This window comes from Lepisosteus oculatus, chromosome 11 (assembly GCF_040954835.1).
Source record: "Lepisosteus oculatus isolate fLepOcu1 chromosome 11, fLepOcu1.hap2, whole genome shotgun sequence".
NCBI classification, from domain to species: domain Eukaryota; kingdom Metazoa; phylum Chordata; class Actinopteri; order Semionotiformes; family Lepisosteidae; genus Lepisosteus; species Lepisosteus oculatus.
The window spans coordinates 28,235,592-28,253,038 of NC_090706.1; the positions used below are offsets into that span (position 1 = coordinate 28,235,592).

At 40.8% G+C, this 17,447-nt stretch overlaps 1 protein-coding gene across 4 annotated transcripts in view; it reads right to left on the reverse strand.

Annotated features, from left to right (window-relative positions):
- Positions 1-1,625: 1,625 nt before the first annotated feature.
- ebf1a (EBF transcription factor 1a) overlaps positions 1,626-17,447 on the reverse strand; it is a 193,793-nt gene continuing 177,971 nt past the window's right edge. For 2 of the 4 annotated variants that reach the window (XM_015349366.2, XM_015349365.2), the window contains exons 15-17: positions 14,232-14,426; positions 13,344-13,412; positions 1,626-5,601 (exon numbers count right to left, since the gene is read on the reverse strand). In XM_015349366.2, coding sequence (XP_015204852.1) covers positions 13,345-13,412; positions 14,232-14,426 — 263 coding nt within the window. In that variant the 3' untranslated portion in view covers positions 1,626-5,601; position 13,344. The remainder of the gene's footprint in view (positions 5,602-13,343; positions 13,413-14,231; positions 14,427-17,447) is intronic. The other 2 variants (XM_006631692.3, XM_006631691.3) reach the window with 1 other exon arrangement.

The window sequence follows — 17,447 nt, forward strand, 5'->3', positions numbered from 1 at the left end:
CCTTGCCCCATCATGCAATGCAGGAATCCTCGCTTCATAGCCACTGCCTGGGACCTAAATGATTTAATGATTCATTGATGCGCTTCTGCAAGGCGAGGCAACAAAAACTTTCTCCTTGGCACTTTTCGGGCGACATACAGAGTCGCCTTCGGTCCCAGCTGCCAGATTCTGCTTTTGCACCTTTGCAAGCTCATCCGGCACATCTGCCCGGCGTGATTTAAACGAGCGGGAAGGAATGATTGTTTTCGCTGATGACCGTAAATGCAAATGATGAATCAATTACATGCGAAATGCATTTTAATTAATAACTCGAAAACCATCATTAATATGGTTAGGAAACTCAGTGGGCATATTCATGTTGCTACTAGGTGCAATACATTAATGAATCAGCCTAATTAAAACACAAACCTTTTCAGGGGGGGTGTATTTCAGGTTGAAATAAAGAAGGGCAATTTTTAATTGCTGTTCCTCGACAGCAACTTTCCTATATGATGGCACATGTGGTGCACATTAAAACCAATAGCAGACTTGGGGCAAATAAGTGATGACTGCACACAGCGCATTCTTTTTGAGCTGGGTTAATCCAAACAGTTTCATGCAGGTAATTCAGCCTCTACTGTTTTCTTTCTGGAAACCACTCTGAGAGGGTGTGTCAAATTTATCTTGGCCACACAAAATCTTCACCCTTTTCCGTGCTTGGGAGCCACATAAGATTTGTATGCAGCTGAGCGCCAACTGTATTGAAATATGCCCATGCCAGTCTGCCAGCTCTTGCAACTGAAGGCCAGTTTTGGATGCACCTTTCTCTGTGGCTTCTGCTGTACTTGTTAATGGCAACAGTGAGGGTGAACTAGATGTCACCACATGGATGTTCTTCAAGAGGACTAGCAGCCAGCTTCTGTGTGATGGCCTTCAGACCCATACTACAATACTGACAGGACAGGGAGGAGAAATGGTCTGGGGTTCTTGTGCCTCTCTGGGGACAGGAAGCTCGTAAAGTGAACTTTGGGTGCCTCTCTTGAAAGAAAACGCCCTGTGAGCCACCGGAGCCCTCACCCTCCACAGGGCAGAGGAATGAGGTGGCGATCTCCATACAGACGGGCTAGAATCAGATTCAAGACCCAGCTGGGGGCCCAGAAGCTGTGAGGCAGTAGTGTTACACATCATGCTACAGGGGGGCGACCTGGCAGGATTAATCATCTTAAAATGAGCAATAACCGGATCTTCGTGTGAGGACATCTGAGACACAGTGCACATTCCAGTGCTGCCAGCTCTTGCTTGGAGAGCTTAACGGTCCTGCTTGAGGAGTGCAATGCTGCTGCTTTTGAGGAAAGCAATATCGTTGCTTGAGCAGCTCAATGTCCCTGCATGAGGAGTGCAATGCAGTCGCTTGAGGAGTGCAATATCCTTGCATGAGGAATGCAATACTCACGAAAATGCCTTATTTTATGCCCTTTTATTACACCACTCTGCTTCTGCATTTCAGAAAGGCAGTTCCCCTCAGCATGGGAATAATCAATAAGGAGAATATTACCACTCATACCAAATCTTGTGCTCTATCTGTGCTCCACTGACACCTCACCCCAGGCTGCACATGAAAATGAAACGGAAAGACATCAACGAGATCACAGACAAGAAGTAACTTTAATTAAATATTGTGAAAGTTGAAAAGTTATTTTACAGCTCAAAGTTCATCAAAAATCATAATCTATACAGTAGTTTTTTTTTCTTTTCCCTATGAATACAACTGTTCAGTGTGTGTCTAGTCAAAGACAGATTTGGAAAGAAAAAGAAAAAAAAAAAGAGCAACCAGCTTTTTTGTAGTTTTTTTTTACAGAACCTATCTTTGATCTTCTGCCAATCTGCACGGTGAGGACGATACTTCTCTGCCAATTAAGCCATTACAAGGTAAAACCTGAATCTTTTTCTTTTAGAAAAAAAAATCAAAGCAATACAAACACGAGTGTGCAACTGAGGGGCTTTACAGTGGTCCCCTCCTGTAATGGCAACTGATGCTCTTAAAACATCTCATGTGAGGAAAGAAAAAAGCCATATTGTCCTTTGGCAGACCAGGTTAATACCAGTCTTTAAAAGGCAGTACATGCATTCCTTATGGAATCTGGTTTGGGCCACCTCCCATATAGGAAAAGGAGAAGTCAGAGTTTTTAGGAAGAAGCCTTCGGTCAAATGAAAACCGCGAGAATCAGCGGAATCAGCCAACAGCCACAATCAAAAAGAATGACAAAGCCTCTCAATGCAAGGGATTAAAATAAAATAGGGTTTCGGGAATGTGGCTGATAACTACAGGGTAATCGCAGTCCAAGGAAAAGTAGTTACTTGACTAATTACACAGATTCCATTATTTCCCCCCAAACTCCTGTGCAGCAAACACTCCACGTGATCATGTAGAAAGTCAGAAATCACACAAATAGTCCTTCGTTTTGCTTTAGGGGACTGTTTATATTGGCCAGTGCTGGGGCATACATCTTTTTCTGACAAGAAATATGGCTTTTAGTTTTGTCTTTGTTAACCTGACAATAACAAAAAGAAAAAGTAAAAAAGGACAGGTTTCACTTAAACGTAATGACCCCAATCCCCACGCCACAACACACAGTAAATATGAATCGACCTCCTATCTGTGAAATCATTCTCCACCCCCCCCCACCCCCCAAAACTCCCAGTTGAAAAGAAACGCCAATCTCCTACATCTTGTTGAGCTGGACACACGCTGGTGAGCTCAAAGCACGACTCAAAACACACGTAAACATCTCTCAAGGTAACAAAAATTTTGTGCTTTTTCTTTACGAAAAACTCCTTGCATTTCATTTTGTTTAAATATTTTGTGATGACAGTTGGGGTGCATTTTTAAAATGTACAGGTGAGCTAATGGACATGATTTTGCATTGTTAAGGCATCCAATTCTGCTGGTTCACAAGTCGGTGAAAGAGAAAAAAAATAAAACAAGAAAACAGAAGAGACAGACAGGCAGGCATAAATAATGAAAAGAATAAAGGGAAAACAGTTAAAAGAAAGAAAGTATTTTCATATTTTTTCCTCTGAAATGGTCTCCCTATTTTCAATGCACAAAATGCAACCATCACTCCAACAGGAAGAGATCCCATGCATATTATTAGGTTAAAACAGTATCAGTTTCTGTAAAGCCTCAAAAGCAAAACAAAAAAGATATATATTTATATATTTATATATTTTAAAAATCTACATAACTAAATACTATCCGAATAAGATGCTACTTTTTTGCCATACAATTTAAAAAAAATCAAAAGGAACAAAAACATAACATTTTTGTTAACTTACAAATAATACAAAAATAGACAATGGCTTTTGTTTTGGATGGAAATAAAAAAATGGAAGCATGGCTTTTCAAACAATACAAAAAAAACAAAAAGTACAAGTGAAAATAACATCAAAGTCACATTTAAACAGCGAGAACAATCGAGGATGACAAAACTAAACGAGTCGGCACTTTTATCACGTAGCAAAAACATACACACTTAAAAATAAGCTAGGGGAGAAGAACAATGTACAAATTCCAGAGATAAATACATTATTTATATGGATATTTTACAAAATTTCCCCCTTTTATATCCAAAATCACGTTTTAGTTTTAATTAGGTTTTAATTTCTTTCATTGCTGTATTCGAAGCTAAGGGCGGCGAGATCTTTAACACGCAGTAAAAATGAAAACATCTGTGACACAATACTGAAAAAGCTGCCTTAAGACATTAAAAATGTATAAATAGATTTCAACAATGACTTTGGCAAAAAAAAAATAAAGTCACCAAATACTATATTCGTAACTACATACAAAATTAAAAACAACAACTACATAGAAACAATTGTGATATTTGCTGGGTCTCTGACATGTTTTAAGAGCCGTTGAATACAGTGCTGGTTAAAAATTCAGTCATTCGTCATGTCAGAAGCCTCTGCTCCTTCACAAACACCAAGAAACCTTTCATTTTCACTCGAAGATGGCTGAAAAAATCCCACAAAAGGTTGTTTTTTTTTCATTTCCCTCGCTGGGTTGTCTTATTATAGACATAATAAGCTGCAGAAAAGTAAAGGCCAACTCACACGGTCACGATCTTATATAAAAAAAAACAGCATCACATTTAACAAAAGTCATCTGCAAACGACTAAAAATATAAAAGCTCTAAATTATATATCATGGAAGTTAAATGGCAACAAATCCCCTGAAAACATTTTTTTCATTGATATTCCTGCACTGGGTAGCAGCAAAAATATTGTACATCAAGGTCTTTTCATTCCAATTCGAGTTTATAATTTCACCTGTTATAATTATTCGTTTGATCGAGTAAGTTTGTTGTTGTTTTTTCTGGGGGCGGGCGTTCTTGTCACGCACAGTAGATCCACCGGAAGTGCTAGGAGTCCGGGTTTAAAACCGAATCGAAGGCAGGGCAGCGGGCGAAGCGGCGGGACTCCGGGAGCGGAGAGGCCGCAAGGGCGCTCACACTAACCCCGAGGCCGCAGGAGGCGGAGAGTGCCTTGCGGTGCCGGCGTCGGCTTCACCGCTGACAAAGGCGCACTCCATGTGTCATTCCCACACTGTATGAATGTACTGTTCCCGCAGGCTGACGAACATGAACGACAGCTAGCACGCTATCTTAAAAAAGAAAGAACGAGAATGTAACACCCAGTCTGTCTGCAGGCTGTTAAAATCATATTAAATAATCGTTCTGTTGAGATTAACTGGGTCTCGAAATTGGCCAGTCCGCAGCCCGGGTTAGTGCCTTGTGCTGCGACTTTCACGCCAGAAATACCGGCTTTCTGATGGAGGGAATAACAGCAATACATCTGAGGAACAATCTGTTAGGGGGAAGACGAGTCTAGCACTTGCGGTTACTACATCACTGTGTGCACCAAGAATCTTAAGGATCTAATTTTCTAGAAGAAAAGAGTCTTTGTCTTACCTGGCTATTGAAGCAATTTTTAGAGCATTTATTTAACATACTAAATGCTGTACCTGCTTTCTGGTTTAGGTGGCTAAAAGGCTTGTGACAGGTGACCCTTACTTTTTTAAAAGGTTACAATTCCATTACAGGCCCTAGTCTCTACTGAAAATGTCCACTATCTTCCCCTTCACTATCACTAAAACCATCTTTCCCCCTTTTTCCACATGCACTGCTTTTATAAACATAAATAAACACACAACTGTCATATAGTGTCCCGGGTGTATGTTACAGTTTATAAAAAAGGCATATGATTGCTGAAATTAAAATCCATACAAGAAAAAAAAAATGGAAAAGCAGATCTTTTCCTCAGAAAGAATAAATATTAGTCCCACATGTACATATGGGGCTTAAAATGTCAGCTCCATCCTTGTATCCCCTTTCTCACGGGTTTCTACAAGGTCTAGAGATTTTTTTTTAAAAAAAAACTTGCTGCAATTGTTCGTTTTCCTTTTTTTTAATGTGATTCCTTTTGAAAAGGCCTGAGTTAAAAGTTCCACTTCTCGCCAGTGAGCTCGATTCCGGAGTTACACCAATTCGTCTCTTCAAATTCCTGCTGTTCTTCGTACACAAATCTTCTACATTGGAGGAACTATCATCCCGGGAATAGCTGATTCATACAGGGGGGAAAAACAGAAAAAGAAGAACATAAATTAATCTTTTTATTTGCCTTAACAGTTATTGCTGTACTATTATCTTAAACAGTTTTAAGGAGTAAGTCCAACTCTCAACTCCCAACCAGAAGAAATAAAGTACATAGTGTACATATACTGTACAAGACTGTTTCTGACGCACCCACACACGACATATACCTCATTATCCTTTTTACATTTGCTTCCAGAGGAGCTTTTGAATAGTTACAGAGGACTGAAAATCTGGACATTTATCAAAAGGCTGCAAGAAAGCATATTTTAAATTCTATCAGAACAGAAGTGCAATTTCTATCCCCGTTTTAGACAAAGGCATGCTGCTTCTTTTAATTATCTGAATCCTTTACAACCCCCAAAAGCATATCTTTGACACCGTGACCCGGATGTTTAATACAGTGATAAAAGTAGGTATTTATGACAAATACTCTGAATGTACAGTGAAGCCAGTAAAAACAGACATTCACTTTACAGTGAAACCACACCTTATCTGGATGGAAAATATGGACAGACTTATACCCTGGTGTTTTGTGAGCTGCTCATACACTAAACAGTTCATTTCCTGTGCAGTACTGTGATTTAGCTTCAGGACAAGTGACAGAGGGCCCAGATTTACCACTAATGTTTGCAGTGTAATGAAACACTTTTCTTTGCACACTTTTATAACTGTACCATAGCTTGCTCTGCATGTGGCCTTGGATAAGGCCATGTGCCAAGCAAGCCTACAATAATAACTCAAGTACAACAGGAACACAGGATTATTTTATGGAAGTAATTTAATTTATATCTTTTACAATACTAATCACTATAAACTGCTGAAAACACTGTCTCATGAAATATAAAATGTTGATATTAGGACATAAAATGACTCTAAACCACTCCTTTCTGTGATTCTACTAGAATTAACATGAGCATTTTTAGAATGTATGCACTGGGAATTATCTGGCTCTGCCCCTTTCAGGTGTTTTTACCATGTGATAAAAAGAAAGAATTTGTAAAATAAAAAAAATGTCTTGATCCTGCTATCGCCTGGCTGATGAATTAGGGCTGCCAGTTGAATTCTTTTTTTTTCATATATTTTTTAAAGCAAAAAAAAATGCTTATTATTGCAAGTTTGACTTTACGTAAGTTTGCAATTGCTGACAAACACAAAATAAAACGCAGGCTGTTTTTCTGCAGGCGTTACGATTTGCCTCTTTCACACTGCAGTTCTACTTCTTGAAAAAAAAGGGGGCATCTGAATTCTTCTAATAATCTCAGAGTATCCAATATATAGAAATCACTCTGTGGGTTTTGTCGTCCTGCATCTACAAGTTATTAATCTAAAATGATGATGATATCAAAATATTAGCCCACACCTACAGCATCTAATGTATCTCTCTGGCAACTTTTTGTACAGGAATCACAGACCACAGTACAGGGAAAAGACTACAGAGATTTACATGTTCTCCATTATATGATTAAATGAACTCTACAATAATGAAAGCACATCATAAACATTGTTCTTACAAAATGTAATCTAACAATTTTATATAACACCTTGAAAAGCAATAATCTAAAAGCAATGCACATATTAAAGGAACTTACTTTTTCCTCATAGAGCATTAAGAGGTTGCTAAAGCTCTGTGATTGATAGTAGCAAATTCAGCGCTTCGCCGTCGTGCAGACGAAGTGAACCTCACTACATCATGATGCAATTAAAGTAGTTTTCTGCAGCTGGGATTACATAACACTGCACTGGAGGAACATTCATTTTCACAGCACGCTATTGCAGAAGCCATGTGAGAGTAGAGGTGAACCGCCCATTGCAATTCTAGTGATACAGTATGTGTCATTATACTGTATGTGTCCTCACACATTTAGCTGCTTAAATCTGGCTGCAGATAAACTGTGCTATAAAATAGTACATGGTAAAGGATTTTCAGAATTGGTTAAAAAAAATACACAGCAAAATTAAACTAAGTTAATCGAACATTGTTTTTCACAAAGTGCTTTGAAAAACCGGCTTCTGTCCTGACTGTCATGTTTCTTTTGAGTGTTTGAGTGCTACAACACCTGGCCAAATTAATGCTTGTCTGACCAATCAAAAATGTGCAGTCCAGGAATTCTAATGTATGTCAAGTAGTCAGATGTTATGCATTCACAGGCCAGGACTAGATAAAACTGAGCACCTCCTGTGTTATCAGATCTATAAAAGCATACAAATGAAGCCATTGCATTTACAATGCTCACACACAATTTCGGTATTTGACCTTTGGTATAATTTTACTGTTTTCATAATCAATGTTACTTAGAACACAGGTCTCACTGCAAAGCATTAAACATAACATTTGAGTACAAAAAGGTTAATTACAGCGATAAGTGTTCTGTCTGTAGCATTCAAGTTCTTTCGTTATAACGTGGCTAAACTGCATGTTTCAAAAACATGCTATAAAAACAGGATTATACTGACAAAATGAGAAACAAAGTGACTATTTTTCATAAAATCGCAGTGCAGAAATTACTCATCAGACGAGGGGCAGCACAGACAACGTTCACATTACAGCTTTGATCTGTTTCAACGTTAGATTCTACACTTCAGAGGTATGGCCCTGTTTCAAATCAAGGGTATAGTGGTTGGTGTACAAGATTACAGCTGTCTTTTTTTTTAAACTCCCACATACTGTAGACAACTGATCGAGTTGTGCCTTAGCTCATTGCATAGACCGGTAAGAACTTAACTTTAAAGTCAGAAATTTCCCGAGCCATAATTAATACAAAACAAATCACAGCTGTCTGCCGTTCAGTTTAAGAAAAATCGAGAGCTCTAAAGCTGTTCGGTACATCTTGGATGAAGGCACTGATTCCTGAGTGCCTTTTCCTGCACCACATATGGAAAGTGGTCTCTACATCAGGAACGCATAACATCGATTCATTTACTCTAATTGCGCAGCTGATAACACATGGCACCTGGCTATCCTTCCTGTTTCTGGAAATCGGCTATTTCTCGCAGGATGTCACATTGTAAAGCACAACTTATTCCCCTGGATTTGCAACACAGCCACAATATGAGCTGCAATTCCTCTCTAGCTTTCCAGCAAATCTGTCCAGGATACCTCTGAGTCTATGCTAAGGCATCAGCGCAGTTGAAGCATGAAAGCCAAAGCACGCTCTTGGTATTTTTGTCTCGTTTATTTGTCTATATCTGCATATATCCGATGAAGGAAATAATTAGGTTTGTAGCTGATTACTGAGGTTCGAAGAAAAACCACTAGGCACTTCAGGAAGAGAGTTTGACAGGCCTGTTCCTTATGGTTGACCATGGTATCCTTCCTGCCTAATTGTCAAGTTCTTTGTCTTTATTTTTTATTTCCAAGTTAAATATGGATTCCCTCCTTCCATGTTTTTTCCTACTTTTCTTGGTAAACAAAAAAGTAGCCAGCAAGCTTGAACACATGTGCTTTGGGTTTATGCGGCTGGAAGGCCAGGTTTTCAGTTCTATGGCCAATAGTTAACTCTAAACTGCAAGGGGATGCCCCCTTCCACCCCACCAAAAAACAAACATAATGCAGGACAAAAAACAAAAACTCAAAATAAAACAGAATCCCACCCCACTGACCTTTCATCTTAAAGGCCTGTGATCTTTCCCAAGTGCTGTGTAGTTAATCACAGTCCTTCACAGGGCACAGGCTATCACTGTGGGGACGTTTTCATAAAACTTATTGGTTTCCTATTGATTTCCTTTCCCTCCTCCCTCTAAATCCCTGGCTATTTTTAGAATGTCTTGGTCGTGTTGGAATTAAAAGACCAACATGAGAATCTTCAGGTTAACCTTGTGCTCCGAGTCTGTGTGTCTGCAAAACGTGATAAAATAAGGCTACATTTTCATACCTTTAAAGTTCTATTTTAAGGAAAGGTGTTTGTGGTCATCAGGAGCCTTATACTGTATATATGCCAAATATTTTATTTGCATCTACACACCTGTTTTGGTTTTAAAAAACTGAAAATAATTTTGATGAAGTTGTAATGAACAGAGATTGTTGATCCAAGACAACTGCATTACATGAAGTCAGAAGATCCTTAAATTTAAAAAAAACATTGTTTTCAATACAATTTATGCTATTCTCTTCTAAAGCAGACATTGTATGTTATTTGTGTGATATTCATTCTCGTGCCCCATGAGAACCTCAAAAGAATCATATTACATCCACCATCTCCATAATCTCAAGCACTCAAAACATATTTATAACCCAGTCCTATGAGCATCAACACAAATTGCCTTCTTAGACTTCGAATGTCTAAAAGTCAGAAGTTTGCTTTTTTCCTAAACCCATGCTGAAATTATTGCCAATTTGATTATAGTTGCATACATGTACCTCAACATGTTTCAACTGTGTGTGTGATAAAAGCTATTATATCTATAATTATCCATTATACTTTGGTAAATGTTGTAGTCATTATTAAATAATGATGCTGGTCTCACTGCACTAATGTAATCAAAATTCAGTAACTTTATTGGTGTACGACATTCTGTATTCTTCTGTACGTACTGTTAAGTAAAGAATGTGGTCTGTAATTGTTTGATTTCTATATTTCTAGATTTACTTGTTAATGAGAACAGTCAGTAAATTATCATGCATTGATTTCAAGTCAATGGGCAATAGTCCATAATGCAGTCAATATTCATTGTACATGTAACTTAGCTATGATGTTAGTCTTTGATTTAGTGCATTATTAGATGGATGGACAGTTAGTGATAAAGATCTTGACTAGGTTTATCATAATGGCTCACTTTGCCCCTTTGGGAAACATTTTGTAGATCACATTCACTTTTCTTACAAAGAGCATTTTAATTTGAAAAAATTGAGAACTGGCTCAATTCAAACTTGTACAACAAAGGCTAAAAGCCTTTCAGAGTTCTCAAAGGTAGAGTCAATTTAGTGGACTCTAGGTCCATAGTGAAATATGAATTGGAGTGGAAACAAGAGAGAAGTTAATTTAAGAAAATGAAAGGAGCTGTATATTTATACTAAGGGTTATGAGATTCAGAAGCAAAGAAACCAGACATGTTGTTGAAACAACAATCCTGGCTTCCTTAAGGAAATGGCTGGATGACAGCCCCCAAGCAATGTGCTACTAGCAACCAAACGAGTTATCCAGGTCAAATGGCCTCATCTCTCTTGTAACTTTCTCATTTACATTGAGAAAAAGCTCCACCAGTAGAGAGCCAAAAAACTCTGACACAGCAGAAGAATCTGGAGAGACAAGCTCAGCTCAGATCACTGAGGGCTATGCATAAACACTCCAGAAACAAAGGAAAGCCTCAGTGCGCAACCCACACAGTTAAAGAGATCCGCGGCACCTGCTGTAAGCTTATTTCTCACACTTTAAAAGAGAACTAAAGCAGAAAGAGAGCATCTGCTCCCAGGGAGGTAGAATGGTAATGTCTGGGGTAAGACACAACTAATGCTGCCTAAAGAGAATGGTTAAGTCTGATAATCTTAACCAGGGAACTTAAAACTCCCTGATTTCTGTGTTCGATTGTCAGCAGACTCACAGCTTGACCTTGGGCCACTGACCATCCGCCGGTGGTTTAAAAAATATTTTTTAAGATCTAGATGGGAAAGTGGAACAGCCGAGATTAAGGACCGAACTCGGGTAGGAAGGGTAAAATACATACAAACTTGATATAACCTAAACTCAAAACTCCCTTCCTGTTTACGAGGAGAAAATACGGGTTTATGTACTGGATCTTACACAACCAAGCTACCTAACGAGAGAATCTGCTACAAGAGATTTAAAAAAAATTTTTTTAAGCAATATGGTGGTGTGACAGTAAACGCTTATGACAGAAAATACCTGAGTCCTAAGTCTGGAGTGCCTTCTGAGTTCAGGAGATTCTTGGATCAATTAATTACAAGCTATCAAACAGCTTTGATATAGTCAGTCATGTAATTATCTGATGGAGCTTTTATTGGCTGCCTTCTCTAGTTACCTTTCAGAGGCTCTACGAGATCCTAGCTCTATCATTGGTCCACTTCTGCGAAGGACTGAGTGGACCTCTTCCACTTTTCCATGCATCACATTACTGTTCTTTTGCTCTAGGCCAGGGGTTCCCAACTTTTTTAGTCAGCTGAACCCCTTCAACCTAAATCATTTGTCCCAAGTACCCACTTTCAATAAATGTAGAAAAATGCTACAGCAACCCTCTTAACACGCTTTTTTTCACTTTGTAAAATATTAATATTCCTACTGTTGTTTTTCTTATTCTTATTATTACATTGTTATTTATTAATAGGACTATTTAATTGACATTGACATTTTCAATCTCACAAACCCCCTGTATTACCCTCATGAACCCTAAGGGGTTCATGAACCCCCGGTTGGGAACTCCTGCTTTAGGCAATGGACTGCTCATTCCTACTTTCTCTTAACTGGACAGATTTCTTACTCTGGTAAGTCATCATTTCTCATTGTCTTCACTAACTCTCACTCTTTCTACACAATTTCTACCTCTATCTTCAACACTCTATGGGGAGCTGATCCTGTTTGGCCAGAGACACTTCTTTAACAAACCCCACCATTCCTGACACTGCAGCAGTTGATTTGCTGTTTCCTTCCCTTTCTCTTCTGTCTTGCCTGTCTGTCCGTCTTCAGAACGTCAGACACAGGTTGTGATTAAACAAATGCTGCCTAGACTCCTACTCTTTGTGCTATGAGGAGAAAATGCACTGAGACCTTGAATGCTGATGACCCACTCTTCCAGATACCAAATTCTCCCTTCCTCCTTGATCTAGGAAGCCATTTCTGGACCTTGACAACACACGTCTATACCACTGGGCCTGGCAAACAAGCTATCCAAAAGCTGTTCTACAGGCCTGCTAGCCAGCCCAGACAATTTCAAGAAAGAACTCCTAGCTGCAGACTGAATCAATTTCGTCCCAACTAGTCGCATAAGCCTCCTGATTGCTCAGAAGTGTGGCTACTTCAGCAGAGCCCCTCTCCCAACAACTCTTTTCCCTCCCATGGAATTCCACTCCCTTCAAGTGCTATAGACGCAGTCAGGCCAGCTGTGTCTTGTTCTGCAGCAATTTCCACTTACCATACAGCCGTCTTGGCTCAAAGTCACACCACAGGGCCTGGGTTTTGAGCCAAGATGGTGGCTCTGAGAGGATGCACCTCTCATTGCAACATAATATCTCTAATATTGCTTCTTCTGATTCATTTTTTTTAAATCACCTGGATTTGTTTGTTGCACTAGAAAGTAAGACACTATCCCTTTTCTTTTGGTTATATAGACTCGTCATTAATTTAAAAAAAGACAAAAGCAAATGACATGACAAAACAATTAAGGCACCGGAAAGCACATCAGGCACAAGATGCAAACCGAGACACAAGATATCCCTTTCAGAGGCCTGGAATGCTCCAAAGCCTTCCTCCCCCCTCCCCTGCCCCGCTGTTTTCCAGCTCTGGACCGGAGGTCTGCCGCCTTAGGGTTGGAGCACTATAGCCTGACAACTTTGAAAACAGTTAAATATACACAGCTAGGAAGCAGGTGAAGTGCCTCACTGAAACAAGTTGTCAAATGAAGTCACTCAAAACTCAGCTGGGCATAAAATCAGACATGATATGGCTCTCCAGGGCCAAGGCAGCAGATCCCAGGATGAACCGATTTTCCGGAATGGGAAATGGCAGGAAGAGGAATGGATGAAAATTAGTAACGTACTTCAGGAGAAGGCCAGGCCCTGCAGAGAGCCGGCAGTGGAGTACTTGCTAGAGTCCACAAAAGACTGATCTGACGGACGGGGGACGGGGGGAGAGGGCAGGAGAGGAGAGAGAAAGAGAGAAAAAACATGGTGTTATTTATGAATGGGGAAAAAAAAGGGGGTTAGGATCTGAGCACAGGAAGGTTAGAGCAATCAAACACAAGCAAGAGTTAGTCTTGCCTCATACGTTTTTTTTTATTTTTCCTGTGTTTACCGGGAACAAGCTCTGATCATCTGCTTATATAAAAGGGCTCAGTGCCCTGAGCCAGTTCCAGAAGTCCCGTCATTGCCCTCTGGTATATAGACAGTGCAGAACTCTGCTGCAGCAGAGGATACTGTCCTTCAGCGTGGCAGAGTGATCCACTGTCTAGGGACCAGTGCTGGACATGCTCGGAGCCCACAACCATTCGGGATCATATCAAGGCTGGGGCAAGTAGAGATGTTCTTGCTACACTTGCAGATACTGAGCTGAATGCATTTGGGCTTTCGTTTACTTTAGTCTCACACTGAGAGCTTTCATTGTGTTGGTACGTTCTGCAGCACTAAGTTAATAATCATGCTCCATCATGGGAAGCTGACCAAAGCATTGTGGATTCTCACCCTTCAGGTGGACTTATACACTTATACAAACAACTTGAGTCCAGAAAGGGCCCAAATCAAAGGTCAACACTGTAATAGGCATAAGGCACTTGTTCTGCTTGTCTCCTTGACTTAAATCAAGCCATTTATATGTGAAGTTATCAAGCCTACTTCTCATAATGCGAGTCCCGAAAAGCACAAGTTGTGCAGTAAGATTCGCAGGGAGGCTGTGTGTTGTAAGAGGGGTCTTCCCATGGGGCTGCGCTCACCTTGCAGGCTGTTCCCGTTGGCGCTGGTGCACGTCGGCGGGGGCGAGGTCTGGGGTCGCACCACGGGGGCGAAGGCGCTCTTCTGCTTGACGGCCGACACCATGTTGGCGGGGGAGAAGGAGAAGATCCCCGAGGAGCTGCTGCAGTTGGAAGGCAGGCTGGTGGAGGACGCCATCGTGGGGCTGGAGGGCACAACTGCGGGGACAGAGAAGACAGGGGCCGGCCTTTTACTTGAGTGAACGGCCACTAGCTGGGGGCTCTGTGGTGTGTGTGTGTGTGTGTGTGCGTGCGTGCTTGCGTGCGTGCGTGTGTGGGGGGGGGGTGTTGAAACATATAAAACATCAGTAGCCAAAATGTAGGTCAAAATCAGTAGCCAAAATGGGCGAAACACCTTCCTTTGTTTTCTAAAGGACTAACAATTTAGCAGGAAGTGCTATATGACTTTGATGGCTCAGGTAGTCTAAAAAAACGCTATAGAAAGACACACAAAAAGAATTGGGTACAGATGTTTACAATTTAATTGTTAAAATGGGAGACAACAGGACGATGGAGGATAAAATCAAAAGTATGATGCCAACCGAGCAGAAAAAAAGTCAGTGTCCTGTTGCTGCTGCTAGTGACCCCATCCGACAAACTGACAACAGGGTGGAATTTTTACACACGCATTGTCTTTAAAGAGGAGAGGTCCAAATGAGCCCTGTCTGTTGCTCTGACAAAACCAAAGCCTTTTTTCACTTGGGGAAGAGGAACGTTACACTGAAAGCAAAGGGTGTGGCTCGTGTTTGTGTTCTCGGGTCTTCATCCCTACTCCTTTCCTGTCTGCTCTTCCGAAACCCCGTGTCTTGCATCGAACCACCCGGCAACCAGCCTAAACATACTGCAGCAGCAGACAGAGGTGTCTGAATTATTCTATACTGATAATAGTGCAATGCAACACAAAGCCCTTCTCTGTATGTATTCCCCATTCAGCATTCCCTCGATTCTACTTTGTCCCTTAATACCCTAAGAGCATTTTCTCCTTGAATGATTTTTACTATGGCTGTGGCAGTATATCAGCTGCCCTCTGATATCTTGTTCATTCTTTATTGTTGTTATTATTTCACATTTAGATTTTATTGCACTCCCCAAGCGTGAGACGCGTAATAATGTCATAATCCATTTATGAAGGCCTAACTAATCAATTAATGAAAATTGGAACTACAAAGCCTGCCCCCGGATTGATTGAATGTGTCTGCATGGAGTCAGCGAGCCTCTTAAAATACTTGTTAACATTGTGGAATCAAAGTGCTGAAATTGAATTGCTACTCCTGCAATTAGTTTATTGATTTAATTAAGAGTCTTTAATTTAGAGGCTGGGATTGAAGCGCCGTGTGATGTGAGTGGTCAGGAATTACTGTTGGGCATTAGTACAACGCTTTCAGTTTTTTTCAGGCGCTGGAGGGGACTTTAAAGAGACAGGCAGCGATTCCTCCTCTGTCTTGACTCAGTACCGCGGTTTGTTTTCTCCACACACCACACCAGCTTCCCTGTTTAGTCGGCGGCGTGCACAATCTGTCTTCTCACTCTGAAGTGTAAATTGTTTACTTGAGACTCCGGGTGTCTGTCTGAAGACTGCTGCCAGGATTTCCTCCAACAGAAGACAGCACAATCACACTCCTCATCTTCTGATTGTAATTAAACTAAACAAACACACCAGTGCCATGAGAGATTCGCGGCATCTTTTTTTTTTGTGTGTGTGTTGTGTAATGGAATCAGGAAAATAATTATAAATGAACAAAAAAAAAACGACTAGAAATGAATGGCACATGAAAGAGATGACAGAACTGTGGAGGGTTTTTAAAGACAGTTTCCAGTTTCAAGTCAAGGGGAAGCCGAAAGGGAATTAGCACTAAAGTCTTATAACGTCTAAATCCCTGAGTGTCACGCTCCGTCTCTACTTATAATCTGGAAGAATCAAGGAATCAACTAAACATAGTGACGCACTAAACATCTATCATTAGATTTGTCCAAGGAAACCACTGAGGAAAATATGGCCAGCAGCCATATCACTCTGCAACTCATAACTGGCAACCCACTGAAGCTCAGCAGGTGTGAGTCAGTACCTGGATGGGAGACCTCCTGGGAAAAACTAAGGTTGCTGCTGGAAGAGGTGTGAGTGGGGCCAGCAGGGGGCGCTCACTCTGCAGTCTCTGTGGGTTCTAATGCCCCAGTATGGTGATGGGGACACTATACTGTAAACAGGCATAGTCCTTCAGATGAGACGTAAAACCGAGGTCCTGACTCTCTGTGGTCATTAAAAATCCCAGGGCATTTCTCAAGAAGAGTAGGGGTGTAACACTGCCGTCCTGGCCAAATTTCCCATTGGCCCTTACCAATCATGGCCTCCTAATAATCCCCATCTATGAATTGGCTGCATTACTCTGCTCTCCTCCCCACTGATAGCTGATGTGTGGTGAGCGTTCTGGTGCACTATGGCTGCTGTCGCATCATCCAGTTGGGGATGCACACTGGTGGTGGTGGAGGGGAGTCCCCATTACCTGTAAAGCGCTTTGAGTGGAGTGTCCAGAAAAGCGCTATATAAGTATAAGCAATTATTAATTATTATAATTATTATTATTAAATCTTTATCTAACCATAGGTATGATTCTTGCTGTTTTCAAAAAAGCCTCAGCAGATCAGTTGCACAGACTGAACTCAAGACATCAGCAGCTTAACAACCCCAAAGACTCTCCCTTAAGCGTCTGCAAGAAATGCACGCTCTCACAAGAACTAACCCCTCAGGAAACAGACCCACGTTCAGCACCGATCACTGTGCACAGCTGAGTCTCCCCAAAAAAACAAAAACTGCCAAAGACTGGGGCCCTTTGAATTTTAACACCAAATGCCATGAACAGTCTTGGAATAGAAAGCCTGCAGGTTATCCACCTCCTGTTACAGCCCCTTGTGGGAGGGAGTCTGCTTCTTTTTGCTCCAACCTAAGTGGTCAATTAAACAATTAAATTAAACAATTAACCTGATTACTTTCCTCATTAGACACATACAAGCTTTTCCTTCAGGTCTGTCATCACCTCTGTATATCAGTTCTTTATAAATCGCCTCCAAGCCTGACTAGACATATGGCAATTAATTAATTAGAACAACTATGTACAATGTAGGTGGAACAAAGACAAGAGGACAGCAGGCCATATTCCTCTCTCTCTGCGGAAATACGCCCAT